The 27,079-nt window shown below is 52.9% G+C and overlaps 8 protein-coding genes across 8 annotated transcripts; 5 read left to right on the forward strand and 3 right to left on the reverse strand.

Annotated features, from left to right (window-relative positions):
* Window positions 1-1,094: 1,094 nt before the first annotated feature.
* Window positions 1,095-1,957, forward strand: PUNSTDRAFT_43947 (uncharacterized protein; the record flags this gene model as incomplete). The annotated part of the gene is made up of 3 exons (XM_007382824.1): window positions 1,095-1,276; window positions 1,712-1,743; window positions 1,842-1,957. 3 exons carry the CDS (start codon window positions 1,095-1,097, stop codon window positions 1,955-1,957), a joined length of 330 nt encoding a protein of 109 aa, XP_007382886.1.
* A 2,866-nt stretch (window positions 1,958-4,823) lies between these two features.
* Window positions 4,824-6,587, reverse strand: PUNSTDRAFT_133397 (uncharacterized protein; the record flags this gene model as incomplete). The annotated part of the gene is made up of 5 exons (XM_007382825.1): window positions 4,824-4,894; window positions 5,570-5,969; window positions 6,044-6,386; window positions 6,438-6,487; window positions 6,552-6,587. 5 exons carry the CDS (start codon window positions 6,585-6,587, stop codon window positions 4,824-4,826), a joined length of 900 nt encoding a protein of 299 aa, XP_007382887.1.
* A 4,819-nt stretch (window positions 6,588-11,406) lies between these two features.
* PUNSTDRAFT_43949 (uncharacterized protein) lies at window positions 11,407-13,091 on the reverse strand (the record flags this gene model as incomplete). The annotated part of the gene is made up of 7 exons (XM_007382826.1): window positions 11,407-11,519; window positions 11,540-11,624; window positions 11,803-11,892; window positions 11,945-12,454; window positions 12,513-12,748; window positions 12,928-12,991; window positions 13,041-13,091. 7 exons carry the CDS (start codon window positions 13,089-13,091, stop codon window positions 11,407-11,409), a joined length of 1,149 nt encoding a protein of 382 aa, XP_007382888.1.
* Window positions 13,092-14,966: 1,875 nt separating this feature from the next.
* Window positions 14,967-15,432, forward strand: PUNSTDRAFT_133398 (uncharacterized protein; the record flags this gene model as incomplete). The annotated part of the gene is made up of 2 exons (XM_007382827.1): window positions 14,967-15,074; window positions 15,121-15,432. 2 exons carry the CDS (start codon window positions 14,967-14,969, stop codon window positions 15,430-15,432), a joined length of 420 nt encoding a protein of 139 aa, XP_007382889.1.
* A 1,798-nt stretch (window positions 15,433-17,230) lies between these two features.
* PUNSTDRAFT_51841 (release factor H-coupled R) lies at window positions 17,231-19,914 on the forward strand. The gene is made up of 5 exons (XM_007382828.1): window positions 17,231-17,677; window positions 17,751-17,854; window positions 17,948-18,226; window positions 18,306-18,764; window positions 18,939-19,914. The coding sequence occupies exons 1-5, from the start codon at window positions 17,301-17,303 to the stop codon at window positions 19,226-19,228; spliced, it is 1,509 nt and encodes a 502-aa protein (XP_007382890.1). The 5' UTR covers window positions 17,231-17,300; the 3' UTR covers window positions 19,229-19,914.
* Window positions 19,915-20,149: 235 nt separating this feature from the next.
* Window positions 20,150-22,352, forward strand: PUNSTDRAFT_86055 (ZIP-like iron-zinc transporter). Its single transcript, XM_007382829.1, has 7 exons — window positions 20,150-20,426; window positions 20,573-20,603; window positions 20,674-20,757; window positions 20,824-20,932; window positions 20,993-21,209; window positions 21,270-21,340; window positions 21,399-22,352. Exons 1-7 carry the CDS (start codon window positions 20,266-20,268, stop codon window positions 21,758-21,760), a joined length of 1,035 nt encoding a protein of 344 aa, XP_007382891.1. The 5' UTR covers window positions 20,150-20,265; the 3' UTR covers window positions 21,761-22,352.
* A 272-nt stretch (window positions 22,353-22,624) lies between these two features.
* Window positions 22,625-24,487, forward strand: PUNSTDRAFT_113059 (glycerol kinase; the record flags this gene model as incomplete). The annotated part of the gene is made up of 5 exons (XM_007382830.1): window positions 22,625-22,680; window positions 22,746-22,832; window positions 22,903-23,214; window positions 23,276-23,408; window positions 23,462-24,487. 5 exons carry the CDS (start codon window positions 22,625-22,627, stop codon window positions 24,485-24,487), a joined length of 1,614 nt encoding a protein of 537 aa, XP_007382892.1.
* A 297-nt stretch (window positions 24,488-24,784) lies between these two features.
* On the reverse strand, window positions 24,785-27,053 carry PUNSTDRAFT_113060 (seven-hairpin glycosidase; the record flags this gene model as incomplete). The annotated part of the gene is made up of 7 exons (XM_007382831.1): window positions 24,785-24,920; window positions 24,991-25,178; window positions 25,236-25,960; window positions 26,013-26,118; window positions 26,182-26,466; window positions 26,527-26,647; window positions 26,707-27,053. 7 exons carry the CDS (start codon window positions 27,051-27,053, stop codon window positions 24,785-24,787), a joined length of 1,908 nt encoding a protein of 635 aa, XP_007382893.1.
* Window positions 27,054-27,079: the final 26 nt, after the last annotated feature.

Consider the following 27,079-nt stretch of genomic DNA (forward strand, 5'->3'; position numbering starts at 1 on the left):
TCCATGAACAAAATTTTGCAGACAGATAGTGCTCATAGCTGACAGGTTGCAGCTAACTCCCTGGAAAGCAAAATGGGTATACACTCCACGTCACAGTCCAGCAATGCTGCCACTAGTGGAAGCAGGAGCAGACACAAAAGTTTGCAGAGCATGGGGGCTTCTGTCAAGATCGGATACAAGAGGATAATAAGGTCGGAGGACCAAAGTCTGAAAGGTATAGACAGATGGTATGAAGAGGTGAAAAGAATAACTCAAAGATAGAGGTTGCATAAGTCAGAGAAGTGTCGGAGACACGTCAGCATCAAGCCGGTAAGTCAGCAAAGTCGGTGAGGTCAAGTACAGATGCGGACCAAGCCAAAGCTGGTGCACTAGGCTACTACACACTCTGATTCCACATAGAGAGAGGATGCAAAGCTTAGTTGATATTTGAACTGAAGTTCTACCGTATAGTTCGAGCAGTCTCAGTACATAAGACAGAACAATGGTGAAGTCGGAAATGCAGAGTTTGGCAGCACCATTTGGTGCACAAAGGAAACGTACGGAGACTAAATATATCGTGTGGAATACAAAGGGAACATATCTAGAGAAGAGACGGAAACCGCGGACTGAAAGATCAATTGCAAGCGAAAGGAAACTGAAGACTACAAATGAAAACTGTGATGTCAGACAAAAGGAACAAGAATGATGAAAGTCAGACTGGAATCCGTTCAAGGATCTGGAACCACCAGGGTGTTGAGCCGCTGGTGGTCCAGTGCATGTGATAGACTAATCCTGTTCTTGGCCAAAACGGGAAAGGCGGGATCGGTGTCGGTGAAGAAGTCATAGAAGAATCAGAGAAGATTGGTGGAGCAGATAGGTGACAGCGCAGCCTATCCAAAATGTTCCTTGCAAACACTGCGAGGAACAGTAGGTGGCAGGGTGGGCAGCTGCAAGCGAGTTGGCTTGGATTGCAAAGGCCTTGGAGATGCTCTCCCAGCACGTCGGGGTGTTGAAGTCCATGATGAAGAACATCGAGGGCCACATTGCGACCCTCGAGCAGCTCGTCATCCCTATTGCCCCCCACCCTCTCCCACAACGAGTACTACCAGACCATCATGGAGTACGTGCGAGACAAACAGCAGGAGCAGCAGATGGAACAGGATGTCTGGAACCAATGGGACGTGGAGATGCGGGCCTCTTGGGAGTTAGAGTACGAAGTGCGGATGCGGGTACTCCACAAGGAGTGGGAGTACTACCAGATGCAGGCAGCTCTGTCATTCAAGGATAAGGGCAAGGGGTCATGTCGGTCGGGCGATGGGGATGAGAAATATCCAGGACTCACTGGTGTTGCAGACTGGTTGTGACACCATTTTAGGGTGAGTCCACGACATGGCTTGTTTTTTGCGCTGCGCTCATCCTTTTTTTGAAACAGGTGTAGAATTCCACTCACTATGGGGTACACTCTCCAAATCTAAAACCACAATTCTCTTTGAATGTACATTATGATGAAATCTGTGGCGGCGACTCAATCTGTGGCGGCGACTCAATCTGTGGTGGCAATTTCTGTGAATTTCAAGCATAGAATATTTTATTTGACTAGCAAGACCCGTGAGACCCGTTGAAACTGAATGAGCCCTATCTTAAGTCATTCTTGAATAATATAGTGGTTTCAGACTGTTAGTCTGTGCCCACCGAAGAGTTTGTGGCATGAGATTTGCAAACAGGCTCGAAGGCTGCTTGAGCTCAGCACGAAGATCCCCGATTGTACGTTCCATGGTGAACTGGGATACACACAAAAAACACCATGCAATCAAATTCCAAGCTCTCGCCTTTTACAATAGGATGATTGGACACATTTTCAGACCAATCAAAGGTCGCTAAGCCGATGGATATCTACCCCATGCCAGCGGTGTCCTTGATCGGTGTCAAGAGCATGCTCAACGACCAGATGCAAGATACTCAAGATTACGATCAGTGATACCAGCTGTTTGGGGACTCTGCCTACAGTCTGAGCCTACTGTTTATCCATCCTTATTCGGGAACCGGGGTTCGCACTCACAAGGAGCTGGATTACAATTGACAAGTTAGGAGCATTCCGTGTTGAAGTCAAGCACACATTTGGGAACGTCCTAAACAGATGGAGCTCCCTTCGTGTGGTGTACAGATGAAGGTATATAGTTCTCTAGTTGGCAGTTACTATAGAGTCAGTGTCCTCCTCACGGTGTGTGTTGTGCTAGTATATGGAGCACGTTGACAGACTTGGAGACTAATACCGCTCTAGCTAAAACCCAAACTTGAAGTGCTGCTGATGACTTAACGTGTTGGTGTACTGCTCATTCCAAGTCAGGAGTAGCAGATTGTTGAACTGGGGTGTTATGCAAGACGTGTTAGTTCTGTTTAATACATGCAGTTTGGTCGTGGTTACACAAAGTTTGATCTGTTCCGATATGCGTATTGGGAGCTCGTATAGCAAGTGACAAAGAATCTAAAGAGTAACAAATGGTCGTGTGTCCTAGCACAGGCACAAGTGGCTCTGAGTGAGTACAGGCAATGCCCGCCAGACTCACGAAACTGAGGATTCAAGTGCACATAATTTTTACAGCCTTTATGTCAGTATTGGATGCCCCATTCTTTGTCGTGGACACATAATTCCGTGTATAGTCACAAAAATTTTGAAGATATTTCACAAAGCACCATGAGTATACTGTTCTCCAACAAACATTGCTCAAACCGAATATGGAGATGATGACATGCAGTCCACCTCAGACAGTGTGCTGCCTGTTATAAGACGTGGTTTAGGCACTCATGGGAACCCACTAACTGGCAGGCACTTCAGCCAACATGTGAGAGTTTCCCCTGGCTTGCACATCCTCTCATAAAACAAGTCAAGCATCTAATATATTATTCAAGTGCACAAGCACAAATTTGGTATCGATAGATCATTTTTTTTCAGCCAGGATCAGTAGATAGAGCTTTCTACATGGCTATTGTGGGTGATCAGGGTGCAGGATATAAATTCTAGCTATACCAATATCTCTTACAGCACTAAAGCATTATATCCTGTCCTACAAAGCAGAGCTGAATCATACTTGCTGAGCCTAGACATGGCAGGACCATGAAATGGTAGCCAAAAGCAGTGAATAAGGCTGTGCATTCAGTAATCAATGTAAGCTCTTGGTTATGCATGTCTGGCGGGCGTTGACTCTGAGCGTGCCATTGATGCAGCTAGGTTTGCCCAACTCTACTTGCATCGCATACCACACGCGACAGCGCTCCCGCATGACGAGGACTGAACATCCAATAAAGAGATTGCATAGCTGAGCCGTCTCAGAACACGGTTGCTGAGGTATGATCATTATTTCTGATGGTGACTAAGTATGGAGTTTACATGTTTTGCAGCAGCATCAGATATGGTGTTGAATTTGCTGGAAACACCCTCTGTCACGTGTCAATCCAGACTGACCTACGCCGATCCGCTCCGCCAATCGTCACTGATCTGCACCGATCTTCTCCGATCCACTCTCCGACTCTTTGCCGACTTTCTTCGCCGACGCCGATTCTGCCTTTCCCGATTCAGCCAAGGGCGGGATATGCCTATCACATGCACCAGGCCACCGGCGGCTCAACACCCCGGTGGTTCCAGATCTTGAACGGATTCAACTCCGACTTTCCTGATTCCTGTTCCCTTTGTCTGACATCATAGCTTTCCTTTGTAGACATTAGTTTCCCGTCACTTGTGACGGACCCCTCGGTCTGTCCTTTCCACCTCTTCCTTAGATATGTTGCCTGTGTGCCCCATGCGTTATCTCTCATCTCCATACGTTTCCTTTGTGCGCCGAACGGTGCCTCCGATCTCTGCATCTCCGATTTCGCCATTGTTCTCTTTTATGTATATAAACCGTCAAACTGTACCGTAGATAGTCAGTTTGAATATCTACTAAGCTTCATCCTCTCTCTCCTGCAGACTCAGAGCACGTAGCAGCCTAGCACACGAGCTTAGGCTTGGTCCGCTGTCATGCTATAAATGTGTGTAGATACACAATAGACTCAGGTTTCCGGGGTCTGTGAGAGACTCGGGAGATCGCCTGATTTGTTTGGGTGAGGGATGTGTTGTGTAGAATGGCTGTGTACCAGAGGCGAAGAGGATGTGGAGAGGATGACCTAAATGGGAAGGTCAGGACTAAATTGGGATGGGCTCCATGAGTGAGCTCCAGAGAATGTAAGAGAAGATAAAGCAGACAACGATACTGCAACTATTGCAGTGGATAGATGAATGTAGTGCAAATTAGCACTATAGGGGGCAGATTCAAGGGGAAAAGAGTACTTGCTCATTACTACTATAAAGACAGTACTTATACCTACTAGGCCATGGCTATGTTACTTCTGAAACAAACTATATACAACAGTTCATATACAACTCTTTAGTTCTAACGAATGATCTACTTGATAAACGAGGTGGCGATAGGCGATATACGAGAGATTGAAACGAGGTACTTGTGATCTATCTACTTTGAGTACTAGTTCAAAACACAAACATAAAACAGCCTAAGACGATATACGAGCACGATGACGATGACAATATACGAGGGACTAACAATCTACTAGACGATGGCAATATACGAGTTTCCTGACGATATACGAGGGTCCTGACGATATACGAAGTTCCTGGCGATATACAAAGTGTGGAGTGAGCAATATACAAATGGGCAACAATATACACAAATCTGAAACGACACTAGTCCAAGATCAAAAATATACTTATACAAAGAGAAATCTTATCATGCGGTTATCGTAACCGTAAATATTCTTGCAAGAAAGGTATGTCCAGTATCTGGATGCCTAGTTTAAAGGGTGGCATGGGATTCTTCCTCCAAGATTTTGAGAGCAGTGTTATCCTTCCCCTCGATATAGTTGGCTATCAGGGGGTATAGGTGTGGGTGACCCATAAATAGGGACGAGCAGGTCATATTGACGGGTATGATCTCGGGGCGAAGGTGTCGATCATTGAGAGGGAGGAGGGGAAGGGAGTGTCATTGTAAATGTAGAGTGACATTGGTAGTGACCACTAGTTTTGCGATGGCGACAGGACAGCCGAAGGGGAGTGGTCCGTATTCCTTCTTGATGGGAGGAAGCTGTGGTTCGCGCTTGATGGCACCGTCACTTTATTTGATGGTATTTGGCCATGCGTGCGTTTTTACATTGTTTGACACTGCCACCCGAATTGCTCGGTATACGGTCATATTACTGATGCTTCGAGAGGCCGTTATTCCACCATGTTCCAACACATATGAAGGTGGTATTGGATGCATATCATATTTCCCCGAATCCCTTCGAATTTCCAGTAGTTCCATACGGTTCCAATTCTGTTGTGGGCCAATTATCGGGCCTTAGGATATATCCGAATAGCAAACACTCTTATTCAATGGTACACTACAACACTGTCCAACGGTAGTATAGATGATCAATTGATAACCCCAACCTTCCTCTGAGCCCCCACTTGCAGTAGGGCGCATGCGGGTCGTTGGTGGCGGCCGAGTTCTCGCCGATAATCGCGACATATTCAGGCTGACGCCGAGCCTCTGCCGCGCACCGAAGCCGCCATGCAAAAAGTACATGTGGGAGCTGATCGAGTCCGGCGTCAGCAGGCTGTACTGCAGGTGGGCATGCGACGGCGTGTGCGCGGGCACGTACCAGCCCCCGGCCTTGCCGTGCAGTGGCGAGTCCATGCTGTTGACTCCGTTTGGACCGTTGAGGCCGGTCAGGTTGAGGTTGAGGTCGACCGGGGGAGGGTTGGACCAGGAGGAGCGGGGGATGATGATCGGGCTGGGCTGGGGGGACGGGGAAAGGCTGCCCGAGAAGATCAAGTTGCGCTTGGTGCAGGAGGTGCGCGCGGCGCAGAATATGGACTGCGTGCGGATCGGGCCGGGGCCACTGGAGGGCGCCCAGGAACGAGAGCGGGAGCGGGCGTCCGAGGGGACGCCGGTGCCCGGCTGGGAGCCGTTTAGAGGTAACGGGCGAGGGTGTGTGCCGGGTGAGCGAGCGGGTGGACTGGTTGGGCAGGTACTCGGGGGGCACGTGCGGGGAGAGGGGCGAGTGAGGACGGCTGTTGCTCATGCGGTTGCGGCGGGTGCGGGTCGAAGCACATGGACGAGTTGAGCGCCGGCAGGGTCGAGTTGAAGTACGCCGAGGTGGAGAAATCGTGCAGCGAGCCGGGGTGGTGTCGGTGGCGGTGGGTCCCGAGCGAGGGCACGTCGCCGAGACCGGGCGGGCTGTGGATCGTCTGCGGGAAGGAGAAGGCGTGCGAGTTGGAAAGGGGCGCGCCGGACAAGGTCGCCGAACTGGTGAGGTGCGGGTCGTGCATCGGCGGGGCAGAGATGTCGAAGATGTTGTGCGTCGGGGGCCGGTCGCTGTCGTCGTATGCGCTCGTGGACCGCTCGTGGGGAGACCGGTACTGCTACTGCTGATTGGCGCCGCCGTTCGGGTGTGAGGTGGAGATGAGCGAGGCGTGCTGTCATAGAGGGGTGTGTGTCAGTGTGCGTACTTCGCTGAGGGCGGTGAGCCGATGCACATACATCGTTGAGGGCGACAACCCGGCACACAGATGCCATCGAGGAGGGTGTGAACCGGATGGATATCGACATCATTTTGCGACGGTAACGATAACTAGCCTGGACTCGGCTCGGTGAGTCCGCATGTGATAAATGATTTGCTCACCCTAGCATACTCGCTGTGACAGGGAACCCATCTGCTGTTATTGGATGGTGCACGTTGATGCGTTCCCTGCGGCAGGTGCTCCAGTAGGTCTTGGAAAAGAAAAGTCCAGCACCGACGATTTGCGCGTGTCATGCTGGCGACCGGAGCCAGAAAGCTTGTGTGCGCGCACGACGGCGTGCTGAATTCTGGCCAGTTCGAAAAATAACCTGCAAGAGCGATGCGTCCTGGAGTACGTCGCACAATTCGCTGGAATACGCACACAATCGCTCGCTTAAGTTCGCTTACTCAGCCACGGGCCAGCCTATTCCAGGCAATTCAGTAGTACAGGGGCACTTTTCACCGGGCTTCAGAGCCCCTCCACGATTCTGTTCCCCGTGTCACCAGCCGTGCCGCAGGAGGATTCCGGCGAGTCGACACCTAGTCTTGTATATGCACGTATATATATATATCAACCTATGTACAAACATCGCGATAACTTATCTGTGTAGTGTACGACGACAAATCGTACGCAATTATCGTTCTGTGACGCTGACTTGTATTGTCTCTGTTGTTCTACGGAAATGATGTGACGCCTCTAAGTGTAGTCTCCTAGGTATGGCTCTACCTTTTGTGGCCTCCTAAGGAAGGCCCCTCCTAGCTTCCCGTGCCTCCTGAGACTCCTGAACCTCGTTTGACCAACGAGAGATCAAGGAAATTTCCTGACGTACCAGAGATAAGAGGAAGAGACGCTTCTCATTCTTCACGTTGTGGTTTCGTAGTTGTGACGCAACTTCCGGATGCAATGATGTATAAAGGCTCATGACCTGTAGGTTGAGGGGTCCCCGTTGTTACAGTTTGTTAATCTCTGGTCATGCAACGCGAAGGTTAGTGGAGCACGTTTCTCGCGGTGTTAATGTATTCTCAGTGATCCTATTCAGTTTGAACTTAACTTCTGTCCTGTATGGGATATCGGCCTGCGCGTGACCGATCGCAGACATCGAATCCCTAACGGTCTACACTGCCCGCTCTTTTTCGTCATCATCATCCACTATACGCGATTAACAGTACCTCTTGTGAGGTGTTGTTATGCCTAAGTCGACGCTTCAAACAGTGTCGTCGGACAACACGGTATGCATTACTCTACGAACGCTGCATCGTCGCGTTGATTCACATTGTAATGCGGTCTTCAGAATACAGTCAGAACTGGTCGTTTTACGTGTATACAGTGTGAACGAACATTCTCCTGGAAGAGAGACTTCGAACGCCACAGGTTAATTCATATACCTGAGCACGTCAAAAAAAAACGGTCAGTCTCGTTGAACGTTCTCGAAAGGCCGACAGCTCACAATCGGTTTCATAGTTCGCAACGATGTCTTTGGCCAGGTTGTGGTTACTCCTCCATTCATCAAAGCGTTTTGATTGAGCATATAAATTCACAGTAAGTCTTTGTCTCGCTGATTCATACTAAATGATAATTAACAACACTCGATATAGCACGGGGCTCGTCACGTTCAACTGCCTTGTTGAAGGTTGCACGTTTTCGACGCGATCTTCATCCTATCACTCGTATCATGTCAAGAAAGAACATCAGACGTCACCACTCGCGATATACAAGAAGATGGGTAGACCACCTTGGCACCCGGCAGTGGATATCAGGAAACGTCTCATACAATCGTTCAAATCCAGTCAAGTTGGGATCGATTTTCGCCGTGCCGATTCTTCGTCACGGATTGCGGCGTCTGAACGTCTCCCTGGTATATCGAATATCATCGATCAACTCTCTCGCCACAACTCCATGGAATTTCTTGCTTCAGCTCCTTCCACCATATGCGATCATAACGCAATCATTGATCGTGAACAATATCTTGAAGTATTTCACCCATCTACAGGAGAACCTATCCGAAATCAACGATTGAGGTATTCAGCTACCAGTTTTACCACCACACGCGGAACCGAAGACATATCACTTCCTCCATGTTCCTCTCTGCTGTATCTTGGTGTCGTACATCATTGAAGTACGATGAACCACAAGTGATCGGCTTGCAGTGTTCGGCGACAATGAACGAAGTAATTACTCGAATCATGTCGAAATGGCGAACCGGTATTTCGAACATCTGCGATATGGCTACATCTTCCGTCACTGCATACTCACGTTCCAATTATTCGCTAACCATATGACACGTTGCATCAACTTGATCGTTCTTGTACGATAATACACAGAGGTGGTTACATGGTGTGAATAGAGAGATCAGCAGCGAAAAGCAGCATTTCTGTGTACATTGGAGAACGCGCTGGACCAGCGTAGGAACGAGACAGGTAATATCGCAAGAAAATAAAAACGGTGTTCACGGAAAAGTCGATACAGTTTAACATAGTCCATACGGTAATGATGAGAAAATTTTGAGCGCAGTGATGTTAGGAGTCAATCGAAGGCCAGATATAGAGATCATAAGACAGGTGGTTTGCGACATCTATCTTTGAAGGCTTTACCGGGCCGGCCAAGATCGGACTCGACGAATGGGTGGATTGCGGTTTGATCGTTGAAGTGATTAGGGTATAATGTGGGATCGCGACTGTATTCATAGTGTAACGGTAGCCAGCCTGGTAGACGTAAGTATCCATGACGGTGAATAGAGAGATGTTGCATGGAAAACAGACGCGAGGACCATGTAGGCAGGGGCGAAACCCAGCGACGAACATGAGAAGTTTGATAAACAGGACGGACATGATCAACCTGACGAATGCGACAAAGAGATCGGTGATAGCGGTAACATTTTCTACATCGAAGAATGCGGAGAGATGTAACGCGGTCGATTATATTCGGCGGTACTGGCGTTGTTTGGCAATGCGACATTAGGAATGGAAGATAGGCACAACTATTCGGATTGGTTGGGTGTGAATCGAACGTTAAGGAGCAGATTGAAAAAAAGAATGCCGTACTCGTATATTCCATGAACACGGACCCGCTCACCGTACCTTGCTCTTAACCGTTTACCCCCGCGATTTGCGTTGAGGCTGGCCATTTGCTTCCACGTCAGACTCCGCACCCTTGACCGCCTGTCGCTTGGACGATTTGGTCGACTAATAGAGCAAGAAACATACGTGAGCATGTAGTATGTGTTTACTATTGGCATAATATAATACCTCGAACACGAGAACCTCCAACCACACTTGTCATAACGGTGATGCACTGTCTTATTTTGCATTGGTATTATTGCCAATGTGACTATCCCGAAGAAAGCATTGCAGATAATAATGATGAAAAATCTGTGGAGTTCGTATACATGGTCGTCATCGCGCTCCTGCACTATGCCATCGTTGAATGTACGTGAACAAGATGCACAAATCTGAAGGTAAAAGTGGAGTCCGGTGGACGATGCTCTTGATCGATCAGTCATGTGATACAGTTCGTAGGGAAAACCGAGAACCTCGATATTACGACCCGAGTAGCTGACCAATATCTATAGCGAGAACCGTTGACGCACTTTACTATACTTTATACCATGATTAAGGTATCGAACGCGACTCGATGTGTACTGCTCTTCGTGTTTGACTCTTGAGGCTCTTCTCGAACGGCGCGGCATACACTCACATTCTCCACGATCTTTCACATGGTTGTCGTTGAATGCGACCTGCCGGAATGATCAATAACGGCATTTCCTATGAACACAAAACTCAGAATACCGAGATATCGCCACGTGTTGAACTATCATCATCTTTATTGCCATGACGTTGATTGATCCCGCGTCTTTCACACAGTTTAAATTGACTGGTCCTTGTACCCGTGATGGATGCTTTTGCCTTAAATTGGTCATGCCCGAATATAGATAGTCTGGAGCGGGCATGGTACTGTACAACACTACTTAACGCCATGATGTGATATAAATAGACCCGAATGTCCGCTTTCGACGTTGTGAACCAAATTTGTGTACTTATCCCAGTGGTTGTAGTACTTATATAAAGGAATATATCACGACTAGCAGTGCATATCTCCTTATTCTGCTTAACGCATGATCGGCAACCAGCGGCCTGTTACTTTTAGGAACGCAGGGAAGGCAGGCACGGCCGAGATTTCCTAGAGGTATACTAGACAGCAGAGCGATAAACACAAGTCTTATTAACAACAATTAGACGTGCAAGCATCTCCGCTCGTCTCATCAGTCAGCTGGTCCCAAGTCGGCGCACCGGTTTTTATTCCATGCTCGTTTCTATTTCGATGACTATGTCGTGCTTGAACGTGTGTGTGTGATGTTCCTGTTAAATAGTGAGTGTTGACTTCGAAGATAATGCATGGTTGAATGTAGCAACATCAGCATAGATAGATCGGTCGCTATAATGAGTTCTCGTTTGCACTAGAAGTGTTTCGATAATGCAGCTATTTACGGATATCCGTGGATTGACAGCTTCTGTGAATAATGACATATAATTTTTTGCGTTTTAAGGAATTGATAGGGAAGGTCACGCCGTCACAAAGTACAGATCGTGGATAATTCTGTGAACGATGCATCAATGTATTCGACTATCTATACGGCTATACAAAACTAGTAAATCTATATGCCGGTGTCAACTAGTATACGTTCGAGTTACCAGACAACGCATAATGTACGACTGATTACCGTTGTTCTTACGGTCCTGTCACGGGAAACTTTGGGATGAGATAAATCGATATCGATGAAAGGAATCGCGAACAACCACAGCCAGCCTATTTTTATGGAAACAACACCAGAAGGTATTTCATGTCGTACGTTGTTCTTCGTCTTCATATTGACCAATACCGACTGCTGCTTCCCAGATTTTGTGTAATCTCTCTCGTAGTTCCGTCGATAACCGGGTGTCGAACGTTTCGCCTGGAGGTCTCATATCACACCTGCCGGGGTGAGATTTGTAATGTCTTCTTGCATTGTGAATGGCCGAGAACCGTCTCGAACAACCAGGCAAAGCGCATCCAAATGCTGTAACCATGTACGATAAATACGACCAGGAAGACCGATAAATCCGTGACCACGTACGCAGTTTCGGCATGTGCATAAACTCGTGCCTTCTTAGCGATGAAAGTCGTTTGAGCCATTTGTTGCAAACACCGCACTGGTATCTGTGCCCGCCTCGAAGATCCCAACTGATATTCGGTACCTTCCTTGACTCTTCGATATTCTTGACGATCGTGCGGTCTGAGGAGGCACCGGCTCGTTGAATAGTAACCTTCATAAGTTGAACGTCGTCCTACGCCGTAGATATAACGCATAGAATTTTGAGAAAGATTGACAACGCTCACCATCTCATGATCAGAATCGTCTGACGGTGATTGACATCCTCTCATTAATGTCGACAGATATCTGGCTTCGGGATCGTCTATTTCTTCCCATCGACCTTGACCAATGAGTCGGAATGTCCGGAACGTCTGTTCGTGAGCTTCCAACGGTCGACACGATGTAGATTTCCATTCGGCGTCGAACATCTCGTAATCAAGAGCGAAGAAGTCCATTGTAGATCCATTATCGTGTTGCAGATATCGTTGCCAACCACGACGGGTCTTGCGGCGAGCTATGGAATTGTTGGTATGACAATATTGACTAACATCGAGCGAAGCCGACAGTGCCCTAGTTGCACCAACTAGCGGTGTGTTTTCACGTGAGTCGGCCTCAGGTAAGTCAATAACAGGCAACGGTTGGTGGATGATACCTTGTGACGGCCCTGGTTCTTGTTCGAGGATAGAGTCGGTGGACGGTTTCGATATGCCGTCTCGGTGCGGCGATATCGCGTTGAGGTCTACTATCCCTTTCCTCTGTTCTTCAAGAATTAGATGCAACCCATGACTGTCGAACTGGCGAATGTCGGCTTACGTTGGGTACTGCAACTTCGACCAATGCGTGTGCTATCTCCGAATGTGCGCTGAGCTGAGTAGCCAATAGAGAATGATCTTTGAACTCGGTATTTGCACACCAATGAAGCTTGCCGTGTTGGTAGAGAGTGTGAGGATGAGTATACGGTCGATGAATGGCGAAGTCGTGCCTTGCTCGACCATGAACCACGTCGACGAACGTCTGCCCACGAAAACCGTCTGCTGTGACCAAAATTGCTGGTGTTGATTCCATCGCAAGCCGGTATCGGACGAAAGCGCTCGACAACCCCGGTGGTTTTGATTAGAACGTATCGTCCGCTTATTGGCGTGAAAAACGTGATACTTGAGCGAGGTTGATGAACGGTGAGGTGTCGGAAGAAATAGAGCCCTAGTTGACTAGCATGCGTATTACTAACACGACCGGACTTCCCCGCCGAAAACCCAAACGGCTAGGAATAGCAGTTCGAGTTTGGGTAGAAACTACAACGGTAAGTAGGTTTCTCGGAAAGTAAACGTTAAGGGCACTCACACGGCGATCAAATGCCAGTTGCCCACGGATGCCGTAGAATGGTATATACATGAAAAAGTTGATGTGATAGACGCGCGCAAACTATAGGGATCGAGCTGGAAATTTCGACCGCAACTGTAGAATATGTGTCAGATTGAGAGGTCGGAATATGCGGATGTATCAACGCACCTAAGATTTCGTTGGAGTACACACACACGGTAGCTTACCGTTTTCCGTAAGAGGAAGTGCAGAAGAAATATTGTACTACGGTGATATCTATAAATATGGCACCACCCCGTTATTTCCGAAGAACAGTTGATTGAACGGTCTAAAACACGAATCATATGGTTGGCAACATTGTACCTCCGCACCGTAGATAATGCAGCATTTGCTAGGCCGTCATCGATTATGTTTGTGCCGCAAGACCGAAATATCGAATAGTTTGACGTCGGAGAGGTGGTATAATCTTGGTCTTCTTCAACATCTCCTAGAAAACACAAATATATTTTCCGATGAAACGCGACCGACTTCCTGAACTTACCACGTTACTTGTGCCACGGTTTTTGGATTACTCCACGGGTTTCCATGCAGGATTCCAGCCAATTTTCTCCATACAGACCAAGATGAACCTGTATAAGTCCCATTCCGGTGAACAATCAGAAACACGGCTACGTCGACCAGAACTCGATAGACGCATGCAAATCATACATATACCCATCGCAGTTCATCATACGATCATAGCACTTACCGGTATCACGTCAGCACTTACCGATATCACGTCTGGATGATCAACGACTTTCTCGGAAACAATAAATTGAACCATTCGAAGATTCGACGATGCTAAAAATGTATGTTCATGACTGACGGATGCGCACTTCTTCAGAAAGCCACAACCAATCACGTGTCCCGTGATCAATGGTCCTGGAAAACTGATGTCATTCATCTCTCACTCGTTCCCTCGGGTACGCTGAACACTACCTTATAGCAATAGAACATGCAATAAAACATAGCTTATTCACGCTGTTCGATACCTAGACGAATGTGGTATCCTGTCGCTGTTGTATTTCGTCGACATGATACATTCGAACGTTAGTCCCGGTACCTACACGATTTGTGAGTCTGGCTATGGACGGCATCAACATTGGACATACTCGGCTTGAGGAACTCCGACGATATGTTTCGCTCTAGCAGTATAAGCGTGTTCTAGCAGTACGCGCGCGTGCAATATTATATTCGGTGCTAGTCAGGCCAAAGCAGCCGATGACGAGGCAAATCGCTGGTATTCTGCCTTGAACACTGTATTCGTCATCAACGTTGTATCTGCCAATCATGATTGTAATCGTGGTCACACATTCTATCACAGTATCCAGTGCTCAAGAATCACATTCTCTTTTCCTGTCAGCAAAACCTTGTCCTTGTCGTTCCCCGTTGAAGATCCTATCACATAGGTACAGATTTTTTTCCGATTTGGCGAATAAGATCCCGCAAGTCTGAACCTTCCACTATTGAGATGCTTCTTTCCTATAAGTTCTCTTATGCATTCGGTTGATATTGGCATAGTACGTACCTGTCTCACGAAGAGGCATGCTATCTCTCACTGAACGTAATGTTGTCCATATTAGGTGCTGATGCGCTTTTGGACTACCAGAATATGAAATTCAAATGCCCATGTAGCATCATTCCCTTTTTCGGTCGTTACCGGTTGAAGAATCGCAAAATAGAAGTACGCAACGAATTCGACGTGTGCGTATGGCATTCCAGACCGGTGCGGCGACTTCCTATTATCAGACGCGATGTTCGCACCATGCCGTCCTGCAATATAGTCGCGGTCATAATGAACGGGCGTTAATAACGTACCTTTCTTCGTTATCCACCAGTTCTTCGCCCTCTACTGTTGTTGTCTTGAACTGCAAGGTGTCGCCCTGCTGTTTTACTCGATCTCTCGACATGAACATCACTTCCGAGTGCGAACAACGTTCCTTTACATTTCCCGACATCTTGGCTCTTCGGTACCGCGATTCGTTGGTATACGTGCGACCGGCTCCCGACCACGATGTAAGCGAGCTCCTATAATCAGATCCATCTGACATAGCATGAGTAGAAAGCCGTTCAATGTGCAAAATACGCCTTTCATGAACTGCAGGCCTTCGACAATGATCAAATCTTCTTCTCTCTGACTGTGACGGTCGAAAGCAAGTACGAGACAGTCACGATCACCCCGGCGGCTTGGCCTGCGGTCGTGTCAAAACTCACGCAGTTTGAAATCTTGAACGTCTTCATTGTCGGGCTGGAGGAAGATACACCTCCGATATATACAGAAACCTCACTCGCGGCGACTGCCACTATCAAAAAACCTCGTTTTCCGTCTTTTGTTACGACCATCCAATCATGGTTCCGCCGACATTTCCAATAATATATTCAGAATAAGCAACACTCATTTCGGTTAGCGAGACGTTGCATGTGTGATTGAATATACAACTCACATCTGTGTAAAAGATTCCATAAATGCACTTTCGTTCCATCCGAGTCGACCTATATATGTGTTTTCTCGTAAATTTATATCGGGCACGCCTAATGGTCTTCGCTGTACCCGCTTGCTCACTACACATTCCGTGTATGACGACGCAAACATGCCTGAGTGTCCAAAGGTATAGTTATGGGCTTCGCCCACCCACACGAGTAAGCTGCGTACAGCATAGGCAACTAGACGCTCGCGCTGTTGCTTCAAGTCAACTCTTTTTCAATGTCGCGAAGGTCCGACTGTGCGTCGAGCGCCAACTCAATCACGGCGTTCTCATACACCTGATCGTCGCACGAACCATCTTCTTCAATACCATCGTCCTCGCCATAATTCGCGATGGTTGACACGATCGAGGAAGACCATAAATCAACGTAACGCAATTGGTCCGTTAAAGCCGCCGACGGCGCTTTCAGCTGCGACCAATAACCTGAATGGAAGAAAATGTTGACACCCGCGAATCGACGGTGTTCTCACTTTCGCGTCTATTATACCATTTGTATCATCGAGGCGGGAGAACCATGATGCTGAAGTGTTACTTAAGCGTCGTTCTCCCTCTCCCATCATGTTCGATAGCCATCGTCTCTGCGTCTCGTCCGAACTGTTACCGCCAAGGAGAGACCAAGTCAAACGAAACCTTCAAAGTTTCGGTATAGATATATGATGCCTAACCCGTTTCCTGTAAGTCTCCGCAATGTAACATCTTCAAGGGGTCACTAACATATCACTGTCCATAGGAAGGAACTCGCGTTTTTTTTTGGGATGCATATGGCGACCTCCTGTTTGGATCTGTAACTCAAACCGCTCGATTGGGAGATGTAAGCGCACGCACTGCCATTTCATTCTGAGGCCTAATTCTTCCGTTGTTCTCTCGTACAGGGTACTCAGGTTGCGACGGTCAAACTGGACAACACTCCGGTGCCGCAGACTTTTCCGTGTGTATTTTCTTTTCTGCGGAGGCAATCGACGATGGTCATTAAATTCCATCAACTGCTAGGACGGCCAGTCTAAGCAAATCGTGAATCATCGAACATGATCTTGTTCGCCCTGTTTCCACGAACTGCGGTTCCGCTTCGAAGTCATATTGATACACGTCGAGCGTTACCTAAAATCATGTAGTAACAACTTCGTGAACTTTCATCGTCATTCAGTTGTGTTCACGGAAGACTCACCGATTCTTTACCATACATGCAGTTTTTTCGACTATAACTACCTGATCACGCCGCTGACGTACTCCGCGCATATAGTTCATCATCATTCCCATTTATTCATAACAATTCAACTTCGAAATGATGTTTTTTTTTTGCCTCAGGGTGTGAAAGGGGGAGTCGGATATTGGCGTTTGGCGCCTACTTTTACACGTATTAGATCTAGGAAGGTGGTTGTTCCCGAGCATCGTGACTGATTATGCCAAGGATCGGTGGTCAGATGCGACGCCGGAGTGACTGTGCCCATGTATTTGTTCTTCGATACATGTATCAATGTGGTCTTAGTGGCCAAGGATGTCAGTTGCGATCCTCGTCCCTAAGACGTGAAAGCACGGAGGCAATGCCAAGTTCGACGTGACTGTACGATCGCCAACTTGCAATTCCCTTGAGCCAAACTCAGATCCGTTTTCATCGGCCCACCAGTGGCAGTCACCCCGTACTGCATTGCGTATCTCCCCATGGCAATCCGCCCGAACCTGACTCTGCACAGAGTCACCTTAAGTTCCTCCAGCAGCATTTAAAGGATTCTGATTCCCCGGCTGCGCATCGCCGAACATGCCTTTGCGACCGCTGACGCTCGTCCTCAACTCGAACAACTCGCAGAAGGCGACGGTCCTACTCCCCGCGGACGTCCCCGATGCGCATGCATGGATCCTGAAAGAGGCCCGAAACAAACTCCGGATCCGATCGCTCAAGCGCGTGTTCCTACGCGGCGGCGCTGAGCTACAACCGGGCGCGGCGCTCGATCCGGACTCGGACGCGTCCGAGGTGTGGGTGTCCAAGGGCGAAGAGTATATTGGGCCCGCACCAAAGCAAGGCGGAAGTGTGCCAGGCGAAGCCAAAGACGTGGTGAGGGTCATCGCGCAGGAGAGCTACGTCGACCCCGAGGCCGTCACGCAACTGAAGGCGGTGGCCGCCTTGCCTGGCGTACGGTGAGCATATACTCGTCCCGCGTACTGGCGAAGGGAAGAGTGCGCCCTCTCTGATACCCGCGACTCCGCCCAGATTGGCAGCAGGAATGCCCGATCTGCACCCCGGGAACCGGTTCCCCATCGGATGCGCCATCGTCGCAGAGGGCATATACCCTGCCCTCATAGGCAGCGATGTCGGTGCGTGCATCCCTCATACTCCTCCTACTCCTCCATCCGGGCGTCATCTCGTCGCCATCTTCTTGCTGATGCTTGACCTTCGCAACTGACCAGGCTGCGGCATCGCTCTCTACCACCTCGCGGCCATCCCCGCGCGACTCGACCCGCCCAAGCTCGCCGCGCAGCTGCGCGGGCTAGACGACCCATGGGACGGCGACGTCGCCGTCTGGCTCGCGCGATATGGCATTGCGCGCGCGTCCGAGTTCGACCGAACCGCGCTGGGAACCGTCGGCGCGGGCAACCACTTTGCGGAGGTCTGCAGGCTCGAGAAGGCCCTGGACGGGGAAGCGTGCGACTTACTTGGGCTGGACGGGACGCATCTGTACTTGATGGGTAGGTTTTCATGGCGACTGCTCGTTTGTCCGGAATGATTGCATCGCTGACTTGGTGATCGGTTCGTCTGTGTTGGAAGTGCATTCTGGGTCGAGAGGGCTCGGCGCGTCGATCCTGGAAAAGCAGACGCGCACGTCGGCCAACCCGTACATCCCGCCGGACTCGCCTGAGTTACCCGCGTACGTCGCCGAGCACGACTACGCCGTCGCGTGGGCAGTCGCGAACAGGGATCTCATCGCGCACCGAATTTCCCGGTGTCTCTTCCCCGGCGACGGCGGCGACGACGATCAACCTGATAGCGACAGATTGACGCTGCGCAAGATCGTCGACATAACGCACAACTCGGTCGTGCGCGTAGACGGTACCGCGCCGGTGCTCGGGGATCTGTCTCAGGCGGCGCCGGGCGAGGAGCGCAATAGGGATGTGTGGATACATCGCAAAGGTGCCGCGCCGGCCGACCGCGGAGTCGCACCCTGCCCCGGGAGCAGAGGCGACTTCAGCTGGCTTCTCATGCCGACCGGCGACGGGGCGAACAACGGTGCGTAAGGTTTTCGTCAATCTGCATCAAGGGTCCCGCCGTGCTTCCCACCTTCCCTCCTTCTATTTTTTTCCGCGTGCCTGCAGGCCAGGGGAAAGGTGTGGGTGGGTGGGGGACCGCACCTCGAACAGCCCATCTGACCGCGGTTCGTTTTTTTTTCAATATCATCTATAGCACATTCGCTAGCGCATGGCGCAGGACGGATGTACCCGCGCGCGGCGATGCACAAGTACAAGGATCAGAAGGGCGGAAAGGCCGAGCGCGAGGCGCTGGCGAGTACCGCGCTGGGCTCGGAGGTCGTGTGTGCAGACCCGGCGCTGCTCGTCGAGGAGCGGCCGGAGGCGTACAAGAGCTGCGAGGGAGTGGTTCGCGACTTGGAGCTCGCCGGCGCGGCAAGAGGGGTGGCGGTACTCAGGCCCGTGGTCACGTACAAGATTCGCGAGGGCGCGAGGAGGAAGGCTTGAAGAAGGATGTCTGGTCGGGATCAGAGTGCATCATGCCGTGGAGGTGTGGATCTCCGCGATTCCGAGGGGTGTCTCAGGAACGATGACATGCGCGACGGCTGCGGAGAATGTCTCAATGCGATCGATCTCGCCGACGACGGAACGTGAAGTGCGAGGAGGAGCACTGTGTTGAAATATGAAAGAAGGGGCGGTCAAAATCGGTGTTTCGATGGTTCAAAATCGGGATGAATGGTCGGGGATCGCGGCCAGGAGGAGCGAGCTATGGTGCTGGGGTGGGATGCTGAGGAAGGTTCTCGTTCTGGGCGACGCTCGATGAAGGATGGCGGACGGCGAGATAAAGAACCGTCGCGGTCGTGGGCTGCAAGGGCTCGAGCTGTTGTTGGGCGTCGCCCTGGTGAGAGTTCCAGCGCCGGGTTTGGATCTCATGCATACGGCGTTGGTGCGGTGTGTTGCCCCGTCTTGACGCGAGTGTAGCTTACCGGAGGACATATGGGCTGCAATGGGATGGCATGGTGGGTGTGCCGTGTCACCCCCCGGATGGTTTTGTGATGGAACGGAGAAGTGTAAAGTCTCTATAGCACGGCTGCGGCGAAATCCCGGTGGCAGCGACTCTATATGCTCAACGACTCATCGTCTTCGTATGCCAGCGCCGCAATATAATTTGGATCCGTTCTTACTCGGATGAGGCTTAGCAATGGCATAAATGCGAGTGGTCGCCCGAGCAAAGGCAAGACCCCAGAGGAGGAGCGGTGCTCGGGGTCCTGGCGATGCCACGACCGGTGCGGTCCCCTGCCTATCCTGCCACAGGTGCCCAATCGCTGGCCCGCTATATCCGTTGGCCGGGGCCATCTGCTCGAAAGCGTTTAGGCACCCGTTCATCATATAAGAGCTGTCGCTCGTCGTCGTGCGCAGCGATATCGCTCCCCTTCCTCGTACATCGCCGTACATCCTTCTACTCATACTCGACTCCCGCCCCCTCTAATTTTTCCGATCCGACACAAAAGAACGACACACGACCACCTCTCTCTCCCGTCGAGATGAGCGACGTCTCCTGCGGCAAGGGTGGTGGCTCGGACTCGCACTTCCACCTCCGGATAGCGAGTGTGTTCATCATCCTCGTGGGCAGTATGTCGGGCGCGCTGTTCCCCGTCCTGGCAAAGCGGACGTCATGGCTGAGTGTTCCCAAGCCCGTCTTCGAGTGCGTGCCGTTCGCTTTTTTGGTCTGGTGCCCAGCGCTTCCCCATCCCGTCCCTCATTCTCCGCGCTCTTCAAAGTGCCGCTTTTGCCTTTGGTTTATCACTGCCGGGATAAAAAGGACGAACTGACCGGCTCTGCTTGTGACAGCTTCGCCAAGTACTTTGGTTCGGGCGTCATCGTGAATCCATCTACCCTCTCAATGATAAACGCGGATGGTGGGCTTACCTCTTACCCTCTTTGTTCCATAGATCGCGACGGCCTTCATACATCTCCTCGACCCTGCGTCGGACGAGCTGACGTCACCCTGTCTCTCGGACGCATGGAGGGTATACGTGAGCCACGCCACCCGTGTATCCCGCCTGGCGCCGCGTACTGATGTTCACATCTGCGCTTTCCAGCCGTACGCGTTCGCACTCGCGCTGCTCAGCATATTCTCGATATTCATCGTCGAGCTCATCGCGTTCCGATGGGGCACCGCCAAGCTCGCCCGCCTCGGCATTCGACACGGTATGAGTATCACCGTCGTCTGATGCTGATGATCCCTGACGATGTCGTCGTGATCGCCAGACCCGCACGGTCACGGTATCGGCGGGCACGCCGCGCACGGGCCTGAGGGCAACGTCGAGGGGCTGGAGGGCAGCGCGGAGGGCAGCGCGGAGAAGGGCGCGCTGAAGGCGGACGACTCGTTCGGCACCGAAACCCACGTCCACGAGATCTCGACCGACTCGGCGCTCGCGCAGGTTATTGGCATCGCGATCCTCGAGTTCGGTGTGCTGTTGCATAGGTCAGTTACTCGACGGTTGCGCGTGCGTGCGAGGGCTGACGGGGTTCTTAACGCCTCTAGCGTGTTGATCGGGCTGACGCTCGCCGTCGACAAGGACTTCATCACGCTCTTCGTCGTGATCATCTTCCACCGTGAGTCTCTCGTCGATTGGGTCGGAGACCTTGACCCTGACGCAGCTTTCCCGCCCAGAAACGTTTGAGGGCCTCGGTGTCGGCTCGCGGCTCGCTTTCATGCGCCTCCCGGCGAAGTACAACTACGTGCCGATCGTGGGCGCGCTCGTGTACGGGATCGCGACCCCGATAGGTATCGCGGCCGGGCTCGGTGTGCGGACGACGTACAACCCGAACAGCGCGGAGGCGAGCATCGTGAGCGGCGTGATGGACGCGCTGTCGGCGGGGATCCTGATCTACACGGGCTTGGTCGAGCTCCTCGCGCACGAGTTCTTGTTCAACAAGGAGATGATCGAGGGCTCGAACGGCAAGCTCGCGTACGCGCTCGTGTGCATGTTGGCCGGATGCGGCATCATGGCGCTCCTCGGGCGGTGGGCGTGAGCGGCGAATGCCACGGAGTCGCGCCCCACATGCGAGAAAGAGAAGAAAGTCGTGTGGGCGTAGTGGCGTTGCAGGGAGAAGGAAGGAGGGAAGCCGGCGTGCTTCGAACGTGGTGAACTTCTAACTTACTTATCTTCGTCGTTCGGAATCGCATCGCAATGCTGTTTTTGTTGTTTGTACCCACGCCTTGCACCGGTCCCTTGTAATGCCCCACCCATGTAGTTGAGTAGTACCGCACGACCAATCGAACATAGAGGAACGACCATGACCCATTCGCGGGAGGAAACAGGAGGTCGGGTTGCGTGCGAGAAGGGATGAGCCGCAGGGGCAGCGTGGGTCTGCTGACGACGTGTTGGCCGGTAACGGCATTGAGCCAGGCGGCAAGGCACTGCCGACGGGGAGAGACGGCGCTCCAACTTTTCGAGCTCCGCGCCGCTGCCGAGCACGTCCTCCGTAAATTAACGAAGATGCGCGTCGTCTGCCACGTCTTCCGCTTGACCTCGTTCTTTCTGCTCGTCTTCCTCGTCTTCGTCTCGAAGTACCGGTGTGGGATGCAGGCGTTGTGGTCGCTCGCGAGAGGCTGCGGCCGCTTGGAGGACAAGCTGATCTGGGGAGCGTTCGGAAGATCGGTCCGATCTTATCAGGCGTCCGGCACCCCACGGACCGCCCCCGCGGTGAGCGCATGAACCCCTTGAACGGTTGAGGCGGGGAAGGCAAACCAAAGCAGCTGATTGAATTTATACCCCGCCACCTTCATCCCGACCTCCTCCTTCACCTCATATCCTCCCGCCTATGGGCATCGTCCAGTCCGCGATATTCAGCATCCACTCTCGCCTTTTCTCCGTCTTTGGACCTCGCAGGATCATGGCCGCACCGTTGAAGCAGGGCGAGTTCGTCGGCTCGCTCGACTGTGGTACTACGTGAGCGCTTTCTCTCTCCTGTTTTTCGAAATCGCCCGAGGCCAATGACGACGACTGATTGCCAGCTCGACGCGATTCATAATCTTCGACAAGTACGCCAACATCGTCGCCCAGCACCAGATCGAGTTCCCCCAGTATTACCCTAATCCTGGGTTAGTCCGCCCCGAGATCTTGATCCGCCCGACTCATCTTATCTTGTCTATCTACGATTCATCCGTGCAGATGGCACGAACACGATGCGGAGGAGCTGCAGACGAGCTGTGAGACGTGCATCGACAAGGCGACCGAAAAGCTCGAGGCGGCTGGCTTCACGCGGGACAGCGTGAAGGCGATCGGGATCACCAACCAGCGCGAAACGACGGTCGCGTGGAGCAAGAAGACCGGAAAGCCGTTGTGCAAGGCGATCGTCTGGGATGACGGCCGGACGAAGAACGTCGTCGCGCATTACGAGACCGTCCTCCGGGAGACCGGGCTCGAGGTCGAGCCCGGCGTGTTCAAGAAGGGCGAGGAGGGCATCGCTGCTCTTCGGGAACTGTAAGCGCTATAGGCTGATGACTCGTGGAGGACTGCCGAGCGTTGCTTACGATTGTTGCAGGACTGGTTTGCCGCTGTCCACGTACTTCTCCGCGATCAAGCTTCGATGGATGTTCCACTACCATGAATCCGTCCGGAAGGCGTCCGAGGAGGATGACCTCCTCTTCGGCACCGTCGAATCGTGGATCGTCTACGTAAGCTGTTCCCGGATGCATTTTTGATACCAAAGCTCACCCGGGTCTCATAGAACCTTACCGGTGGCGCTGAGAAAGGCCTGCACATCATCGAGATCACGAACGCCTCGCGCACGCTCCTGCTCAATCTGAAGACGCTCTCCTTTGACCCGGTCCTGCTCAAGTTCTTCGGGTTTAAGGAGTCGATGCTCCCCAAGGTTGTCTCTTCCTCCGAGGTCTACGGCCACGTCGACCACGGCGCGCTCAAGGGCGTGCCGATCGCGGGCCTGATCGGCGACCAGCAAGGCGCGCTCGTCGGCAACAAGTGCCTCCGCCAGGGTGAGGCCAAGTGCACGTACGGCACCGGCGCCTTCCTGCTCTTCAACACCGGCGCGGACATCGTCACCTCTGCGCACGGCCTGCTAGGTACCGTCGCGTTCCAAGCGGGCGCGGGCGCCAAGCCCGTGTACGCGCTCGAGGGCTCCATCTCCGTCGCGGGCAGCGCCGTGACCTGGCTTCGGGACTCGATGAAGATGATCGCGACCGCGCAGGAGGTGAACACGCTCGCGGAGCAGGTCCCGTCCACGGGCGGCGTCTACTTCGTCACCGCCTTCTCCGGGCTGCTCGCGCCGTACTGGGACCCGGGCGCGGCGGGCCTGCTGATCGGGCTGACGGCGTACACGACGCCGGCGCACCTCGCGCGCGCGACGCTCGAGGCGAACGCGTTCCAGACGCGCGCGGTGATCGAGAGCATGCAGCTCGACGCGAAGACGAGGCTGGAGCACCTCAAGGTCGACGGAGGGTTGACCAACTCGGACGTCGGGATGGAGATCGTCGCCGACCTCGGCGGGTTCGACGTCGTCCGGCCGGAGATGCGCGAGAGCACGGCGCTGGGCAGCGCGCTGCTCGCCGGGAGCGCGATCCGGTTCAACGGGTGGGACGTGACCAAGCCCGAGACGCTCGCGGAGGTGAACACGAAGGGGAACAAGACGTTCGCGCCGAGCATGAAGGAAGAGGAGCGCGCGAAGCGGTGGGCCGGCTGGCAGAAGGCGGTCGAGCGGTCCAAGGGCTGGGAGGAGGGCCAGGACGCCGACGCGTAACGCGTCGCGGAAACGAACAAAAAACACGCATTTACCCCGTCCGCTCTTCAACTTAAATCACATTGTGTATTTTATTGGTCTCTGGCGCAATCCTTGCTTTGTATTGTAATCGCGTTGTACCATTCCTGCTCTGCACGTTCGAGTAACCCCCGGGACTGAGTGTATGCTGATGGATGCAGAAATAGTATATGATGCAAGTGTGATACCACAACGAAGGTATGCAAGGTGTGGTCGGCGATCGTCCCACGACGCCAGTCTAAAGTAATATGAAGCAGTCCGACCGAGGCGGACCGACGCTCATGGTATACCAAACCTGGCCTTCTCGTCGGCGGTCCATTCGAACACCGGCAGTGGGTGCGCCTCAGTGTTGAACACCCACTTGTCGAGCGGGACGAGGTCGTCGTCCGTGAACAGCAAGTACAGGTACTTGAGTCTGGCATTCAAAGGCGTGCCGTTAGAAAAAGTGACCTGCGAGAGAAGGAATAGGGAGAAGGTGGGCTCACGTCTCGGCGAGGTAAAAGCTCGGCATGTCATCCTTCTGCGGTGCGGGAGAAAAGTCGACGTTGCGAATGCTGGCGTACCCGCTGGGCGTCCACGCCTCGCGTTCGATAGCCGCGAATATGTCCCAACCACGGTTCCGCCACCGGACGTCTCCCGTCGTGCGCCACATCAGGTACAAGCTCTCCACCGTCTGTTCAATGCGCGTCAGCGACGTACCATTCTCACATGTCATCCGGACGTTGCTCACCTCGGGCCGGAGCAGGTACTCCATCTTCCGCGCGGCGTAGTCTCGGTCTCGCCCCTTGGGCCTGTTCGAACCCGCGGACTTCTCGTCGTCGCTGTAGACGATCGGCCTCTCCTCCTGCACGCCGGGCGGGCTCCCGCGCCTGCCGCGCACGCGCCACTTCTCGAGCGCGTCCACCCAGCGCACGTTCCGCCGCACGGTCCCGCCCGCGCCCTTGTTCGTGCCGGGCTCGGGCGTGACGGGCACGCTCTCGGCGTGCATCGTCATCTCGTCCGGGCCGAGGCCGGAGCGCTGGTCGGCGTAGGAGAGGTAGCAGGCTTGGGCGAGGCCCTCGGCCGCCCAGCGGTGGACGTCGCTCAGGCGGTACTTGCCCAGCAGCGCCCAGTTCTCTTGCGCGGCGGGGGAGAGGTCGGCGGAGAGGGCGGGCCAGGAGATGCCGAGCGAGGGGAGGTCGTCGAGCGGGAGGAGGTGCGCGCCGAGCGCGAGCAGGCCCGGGAAGAAGCAGGAGAGGTGCTCGAAGCGGTGGGAAAGGAGGAATTGCGGGCCCCGCGAGTCGGTGACGTAGAGGAGTTTGCGGGTTGGGGTGAGGTACAGGAGTTGGGTGAGGATGTGGGTTGTCGCGCGGAGGTACATCTCGAGCGATTTGCGGTCGGTGCGCGAGGTGAGGAGGTATTGCTTGAGGAGGTATTCGTGCGCGCTATCGGCGGCGGCGCCGACGGTGAGCTCGTCTGTGAGCGATACCGTCAGATGAGGCCCGTGTGATCGACGAGGAGAGCGTACCGTCCCAAGGCTTGCCAGAGGTGAGGTTGAATCGGACGGGCAGCATGCCGCCGAGGTGAGAGACTTCGGAATCGGCTTTGGCGAGGCCCTTAATGACCCCGTCCGCCTACAACCCATTCCCGCCTATTAGATGCGACTCCTGATAGCATGGCGACACGTATGAACGTACGAGGTCGTAAAACTCCTTCTTGCCCGTTGCCTTGGCGAGGTACATGTACTCGATCTGACAGCTCCCGATCTCGGCGAGCGAGCCGATGATGCTGCCACGGGCGTCGCCCGTGGTCGGGTTCACGGCGTAGACGGGGAAACCACTCGCGGTGCCGAAGGCAGGGGCGAGCTTACGCCCTAGGTCTTCGGCCTTGTCAAGTAGAAGGCGATCGCCCGAGAGAGCGTAGGCGGAGAGCAGCCCGCCGAGGTAGCGGATAACGGTTTCGAAGAAGGGAGCGTGTTCTCTCTGTGGGGAGCAGAGCCTTGAGTCCACGTGCAAGGAGAGAAGGGGAGAAGGGGCACGTACGGGGTGCATCTCGAAGGTGCAATTCTGGACGACGTCGAGAGCTTCTGTGAACTCGTCGTTGAGACCCATGAGGAGCATCGTGTCGAGCGAGTCAAACAGGCTAACGCCCCATCCGTTGAAGCTGCGCATCATGGTCAGGGTCACACGAGCACTTGCCAGGAGAAGACGAGACAGCCTTACTTGTTCTTGCTCTTGTTCGACAGCGGCAAGAGCTCATCCTTCCCGTGCGCGTAGGTGAGGTATCCCTCGTACGCGTGCATGTACGCCTGCTTCACGCGCTGAGCCTTGCCAGCCCAGGATGTGGGTTCAAGCGACTCCTCCCATGGCGCGTCTGGTCGCGGGCGGAACCCCGGCTGGCCGATGCCCGGGATCGGCGGGGGAAATGAGTACGGACGCGAGAAGAGGAAGAGGTAGAGCGACCAGGTGCCACAGAGGGCGAAGAGGGCGAAGAGGACGTGTCGGGCCGTGAGACGACCGGAGAGGGTGTCCAGCCTGGCCTGGAGGCGCATGTATTGGTAGCCTCCCATGATGAAGTTCGGTCTGGACGATGGTC

The sequence above is a fragment of the Punctularia strigosozonata genome, assembly GCF_000264995.1.
Source record: "Punctularia strigosozonata HHB-11173 SS5 unplaced genomic scaffold PUNSTscaffold_5, whole genome shotgun sequence".
Taxonomy (NCBI): domain Eukaryota; kingdom Fungi; phylum Basidiomycota; class Agaricomycetes; order Corticiales; family Punctulariaceae; genus Punctularia; species Punctularia strigosozonata.

Coding starts and splice junctions, on each gene's coding strand:
- PUNSTDRAFT_86055 (XM_007382829.1), top strand. CDS start 20,266: ATGAGCGACGTCTCCTGCGGCAAGGGTGGTGGCTCGGACTCGCACTTC. Junction 20,758..20,823: donor CGGACGCATGGAGGGTATAC/GTGAGCCACGCC, acceptor TGCGCTTTCCAG/CCGTACGCGTTCGCACTCGC. Junction 21,210..21,269: donor TTCGGTGTGCTGTTGCATAG/GTCAGTTACTCG, acceptor TAACGCCTCTAG/CGTGTTGATCGGGCTGACGC.
- PUNSTDRAFT_51841 (XM_007382828.1), top strand. CDS start 17,301: ATGCCTTTGCGACCGCTGACGCTCGTCCTCAACTCGAACAACTCGCAG. Junction 17,855..17,947: donor CCTCATAGGCAGCGATGTCG/GTGCGTGCATCC, acceptor GCAACTGACCAG/GCTGCGGCATCGCTCTCTAC. Junction 18,227..18,305: donor GACGCATCTGTACTTGATGG/GTAGGTTTTCAT, acceptor CTGTGTTGGAAG/TGCATTCTGGGTCGAGAGGG.